Raw genomic sequence first — 5,713 nt, forward strand, 5'->3', positions numbered from 1 at the left:
CTACGATAGAGAACGTTTTTGATCAGCCCATGAACCTTCTGAGTTCCTTCTGAACTCAGCCGACCGGTTTGCTGAAATTTCGAGAGGCCAAACCCAATGAATATTCATGAAAATAGGTAGGCATATACACAGAATCAATCCATATCTTGCTATCTACACACACATGTACGGACACCCATACCTATGTATGTGTGCGCGTGTAAGTGCTTGTGCGCATTCGCTTATATCTGTATATATGCATGGCCATATGTACTGAGTCGGGCCTCTCTCTTAATAAATCGGTCGAATATTTCAGCATTGGAAAGAATGCTGATTAGCAGAACATACTTTAGATTCACACAGAATATTGCTCTATGGAAATGTTTATTTTTCTTATTTTTATTCAGTCATGCCACCCCTCCTAAGTAGCCCCTGATTGAAGAGAGTGAGGTCAACGAGGCGGGAGATGGTCTTAGAGTGTGTGATAAAAGAAGTGTTTTTTTTCTTTCTTTCTTTGTGAATGGTCTCCCGGGTGTCGAGGACCGACTTAAACAGTTAAACCTCATTGGTCACGATACTATCATTGCGTTTGTTATATTGTTTTATTACGGACATCTTCAATATTGTCATGAATGAAAGTATATTTTCCATCATGGCATTTGAATAAAAATTCTTTTTCATTTTCTATTTTGTTGCGTATTTTCTCTTGTTTGGGAATAATTAGAATAATAATGTCAGATCATGTTTTTCAATATTTAGACAATGGAGGTTTCCTAATGGTCAGTAGAGGATGTAACACAGAGATGCTCAGAAATACGTGAAAGATCTTTATTATTCAAATCAGAGAGAAACCATTGCAAGAGCATCACCAGCCTGTGGGAAAGGAAAGGAAGCTTATTCAGTCTCGTCTCAGATTTAGACATTCTTTCTAGGCAGATTTTCAGAGCATTGTTAGGGTCTGTATTTCATATTGGACTAAAAGTTATGAACTTACCATATCCACCGTGTCCGCCATGCCCGCCATGGCCATATCCTCCATGACCATGTCCACCATGGCCATACCCTCCATGCCCGCCATGGCCATATCCTCCATGTCCACCATGGCCATAACCCCCATGTCCACCGTGGCCATGCCCTCCGTGTCCACCATGGCCATACCCAGGATCAGCTAGTGGCCCTGCCGCCACACATGCCACAAGAAGAGCTACAACAGTAGCGATAAATACCTGCAAAGACAACAAGAACAAAATCATTATTTAATTAGTCTTCCTGTTACTGACATCGACTGGAAATTGTTCAGGTAAGCAGACTGGCCGAGCAAACACTCACAGCCTTGAGCGCCATCTCGAGACTCGGTTGTGATGCCAAGGAAGGTGAGAACGCCAGTGCCAGGATCCGCCTCCGACTCCCTTTTATATGGCGGCCAGACAATGGCGGTTCTCGTGGCGCCTCGCAGGACGCTCGAGGCTCGCGATGAAGGACGCCAGTCGTGCTGGGAAGAGGCAAAGGGATTGGGAATAGGATTCATAAGCAAATATGGCTTCGGGTTTCACAGGCGTTACTTCTTTATTTTGTTATTTGTTGTTTATTGATCCACCTTTTGGTTTGGTTCTTGTCGTGGCTCTTCTGTGACGAGGAGATATATGTACATTAAGAAATAGATGCGTTTTCATTGTTGATGAATGGTGAATGCATACTACACAATGATGCGTTGTAATGATTATGACTTAGTTATTACTCATTTTTAAGCAAAATAAACATGTTCCTCTGCCACAGTCAGTAGGCTACTGATACCCAACATGAGGTCCCCGAGCCATTAGGGATCCGCAGAAGCAAAGTTCAGAATTTCAAGTGAGTCCAGTGTAAACAATACACGAGAGATCGAAGCACGAGGTCTATTTATCTGGTTCTAAACTGTTTGTGGACATTCGTGATGGTGTGTGTGTGCTTTTGCGTTTTTATGTATAGCCTATATGCATAGAGAATAATACATACCATTTACGTACACATGAAATTCAGCCCGATTGATCTGCATGAACCAGCCAAAAGATGACGTCATCGTCAACAGTGCCCGAGACAGATAGGCTTTTCAGTTTTAAGAAAATCCGGAAAGGGAGACAGCACTACCGTTCGTGAAATAATGAAAAGAGAAAAAAAAAGAATCAATAATCAGTTCACCTCCCTAGGATAATACTTTGAATTTCCTGTATACAAGTGTATCTGTCTGTATCAGAACAGACTGTAGACTAACTTGGAAAACCTAGTCCCAGTGTTTTCCAACATCATTCACAACTTTTCCAGTGACTTCGAAATAGAATGAGGATTTGGAAACAATCTTGATATTAGGATGTCAAACAGTAATGCGTGAAGAGCTCCAGTTTCGAATAACGAAGTGAAAGTAAGGGAGCTGGAAAATATTAGAACAGAAGTGGGAGAGGCAAAAGAAGGTTGACAACTAAAGAACACTGAGTGACAGAACTACGAAAAAATAAGACATAAAGTTCTTTTTCTCTAAATTCATCTTTCTCGCTTTTATTATATTATTTCTTTCAGATGTCTCTTAAATAGAAAAATTCTAAATTCTATAGACGAATGACCTCTCTTCTGTCTGTGCATGCATGTCCGTTTATGTGTGTGAGGTGGTGTCTGCTTATGTACATGTGCTGTTTGTGTATGTTTGACAGTGTGCGTATGTGAGTTCTGATGGACACTAAAGTTAATCTTTCAACAAATACATTATTGTGACGGTCTATACGTTTTCCAAAATATAGGTAAAGATTACGAAACAGCGTCTGCGATCGACCTTCTGAGTTGTGTGTGTGAACTGTGCCGCTTTGTTGGAATTGCGAGAGGCCAGACCCGATGGATATCCACAAATATGAACCGAGACAGAAATTTCTTCCTATCTGTATAGCTATCTACCTATGTGCGTGTCCTACATGTATAAATGAATTAATACATATTTAAACATATAGATATAGGTATGTGTACAAGCGCGCTTACATATATATATATATATATATATATATATATATATATATATATATATGTGTGTGTGTGTGTGTGTGTGTGTGTGTGTGTGTGTGTGTGTGTGTGTGTGTATATAATATATATATATATATATATATATATATATATGTGTGTGTGTGTGTGTGTGTGTGTGTGTGTGTGTGTGTGTGTGTGTGTGTGTGTGTATGCATGTATGTGTACAAATATACATACACACGCGTATGTGTGTTTATATACATATATGTGTATGTGTCATGTATACATATATGTGCCTATTCACTGTGTCGGACTTCTCGCTATTTTAACAGATGGGCCGAATATATCAGCATGGGAAAATAAAAACCGTTCTCGTCTTCATAATAGGCTTAGAACGTCACTTAATTTAGATTCAATCAGGATATTGTTTTTTGAAAATATATGTTATTATTATTCAGCCATGCCACTCCACATCTAAACAGACCCTGACTTCAGACAGCGGAGGTTATTTAAAAAAAAAAAAAATGGCTAGCTGAATGATTTACGCTGGTCGAGAAGGTAGGCCTATGTTGGGAATACAACTATAGATGGCCATAGATTTTAGTGCTGTTCATAGTTGAAAACATGTAAGGGCTTGGATGTATAAGCATTTAGACCATATTTTATAGCGTTAATTGACATTCATCTTGAATATTCTTATATAGCAAAGGATAGGTTCCATTATGGCATTTTAGCGACGATTCATTTCCATTGGCCATTTTCTTTTTTGCTGGATATTTTCTCTTGCTGAGGAATGATTAGTGATGTCAGATAAAGTTTTTAAATGCTTAGAGACAATGGAGGTTTCTAAATGGTCAGTAGAGGATGTAACACAGAGATGCTTAGAAATACGTTAAAGATCTTTATTATTCACATCAGAGAAAAGCCATTGTAAGAGCATCACCAGCCTGTGGGAAAGAAAAGGAAGCATATTCAGTCTCGTCTCAGATTTAGACATTCTTTCTAGGCAGATTTCCAGAGCATTGTTAAGGGGCTGTATTTCATATTGGATTAACAGTCATGAACTTACCATATCCACCGTGTCCGCCATGGCCATATCCTCCATGTCCACCATGGCCATACCCTCCATGCCTGCCATGGTCATATCCTCCATGTCCACCATGGCCATGCCCTTTCTTTCTTTCTTTTTGCTTTTGTATGTCTGATTATATGTCTATTTATGCATGTGATATGTGCGTCTCATTATGTGCTGTATGTGTTTGTTTGGAAGTGGGTACATGTGTCTGCATCAGTGAACGCTAAGTTACTCTGACGGCGAATGCGTTATTGTAACGGTTCAAACGTTTTCCTGAACATTGGTCGAGGCTACGATAGAGAACGTTTTTGATCAGCCCATGAACCTTCTGAGTTCCTTCTGAACTCAGCCGACCGGTTTGCTGAAATTTCGAGAGGCCAAACCCAATGAATATTCATGAAAATAGGCATATACACAGAATCAATCCATATCTTTCTATTTACACACACATGTACGGACACCCATACCTATGTATGTGTGCGCGTGTAAGTGCTTGTGCGCATTCGCTTATATCTGTATATATGAATGGCCATATGTACTGAGTTGGGCCTTTCTCTTAATAAATCGGTCTAATATTTCAGCATTGGAAAGAATGCTGATTAGCAGAACATACTTTAGATTCACACAGAATATTGCTCTATAGAAATGTTAATTTTTCTTATTTTTATTCAGTCATGGCACCCCTCCTAAGTAGCCCCTGATTGAAGAGAGTGAGGTCAACGAGGCGGGAGATGGTCTTAGAGTGTGTGATAAAAGAAGTGTTTTTTTTCTTTCTTTCTTTCTTTTTGTAAATGGTCTCCCGGGTGTCGAGGACCGACTTAAACAGTTAAACCTCATTGGTCACGATACTATCATTGCGTTTGTTATATTGTTTTATTACGGACATCTTCAATATTGTCATGAATGAAAGTATATTTTCCATCATGGCATTTGAATAAAAATTCTTTTTCATTTTCTATTTTGTTGCGTATTTTCTCTTGTTTGGGAATAATTAGAACAATAATAATGTCAGATCATGTTTTTCAATATTTACACAATGGAGGTTTCCTAATGGTCAGTAGAGGATGTAACACAGAGATGCTCAGAAATACGTGAAAGATCTTTATTATTCAAATCAGAGAGAAACCATTGCAAGAGCATCACCAGCCTGTGGGAAAGGAAAGGAAGCTTATTCAGTCTCGTCTCAGATTTAGACATTCTTTCTAGGCAGATTTTCAGAGCATTGTTAGGGTCTGTATTTCATATTGGACTAAAAGTTATGAACTTACCATATCCACCGTGTCCGCCATGGCCATATCCACCATGTCCACCGTGGCCATGTCCACCGTGGCCATGCCCGCCATGGCCATATCCTCCATGACCATGTCCACCATGGCCATACCCTCCATGCCCGCCATGGCCATACCCTCCATGCCCGCCATGGCCATACCCTCCGTGTCCACCGTGCCCATACCCAGGATCAGCTAGTGGCCCTGCCGCCACACATGCCACAAGAAGAGCTACAACAGTAGCGATAAATACCTGCAAAGACAGCAAGAACAAAATCATTATTTAATTAGTCTTTCTGTTACTGACATCGACTGGAAATTGTTCAGGTAAACAGACTGGCCGAGCAAACACTCACAGCCTTGAGCGCCATCTCGAGACTCGGTTGTGATGCCAAGGAAGGTGAGA

General features: G+C 40.1%; 2 protein-coding genes across 2 annotated transcripts in view; both read right to left on the reverse strand.

The window, feature by feature from the left end:
• Positions 1–2,103, reverse strand: LOC113827810 (uncharacterized). Its single transcript, XM_070141539.1, has 4 exons — positions 1,975–2,103; positions 1,309–1,471; positions 974–1,205; positions 1–71 (listed from the first exon to the last, which is right to left on the reverse strand). Exons 2-4 carry the CDS (start codon positions 1,321–1,323, stop codon positions 1–3), a joined length of 318 nt encoding a protein of 105 aa, XP_069997640.1. The 5' UTR covers positions 1,324–1,471; positions 1,975–2,103.
• Positions 2,104–5,127: 3,024 nt separating this feature from the next.
• The window catches only part of LOC113827811 (uncharacterized), a 778-nt gene continuing 192 nt past the window's right edge, over positions 5,128–5,713 (reverse strand). Inside the window, exons 1-3 of the mRNA XM_070141417.1 lie at positions 5,664–5,713; positions 5,308–5,560; positions 5,128–5,186 (exon numbers count right to left, since the gene is read on the reverse strand). The exon at positions 5,664–5,713 is cut by the window's right edge and continues 192 nt beyond it. Of these exons, the coding sequence (XP_069997518.1) occupies positions 5,179–5,186; positions 5,308–5,560; positions 5,664–5,678 (276 nt within the window). The 5' untranslated portion in view covers positions 5,679–5,713 and the 3' untranslated portion in view covers positions 5,128–5,178. The remainder of the gene's footprint in view (positions 5,187–5,307; positions 5,561–5,663) is intronic.

Source organism: Penaeus vannamei, chromosome 28, assembly GCF_042767895.1.
Source record: "Penaeus vannamei isolate JL-2024 chromosome 28, ASM4276789v1, whole genome shotgun sequence".
NCBI classification, from domain to species: domain Eukaryota; kingdom Metazoa; phylum Arthropoda; class Malacostraca; order Decapoda; family Penaeidae; genus Penaeus; species Penaeus vannamei.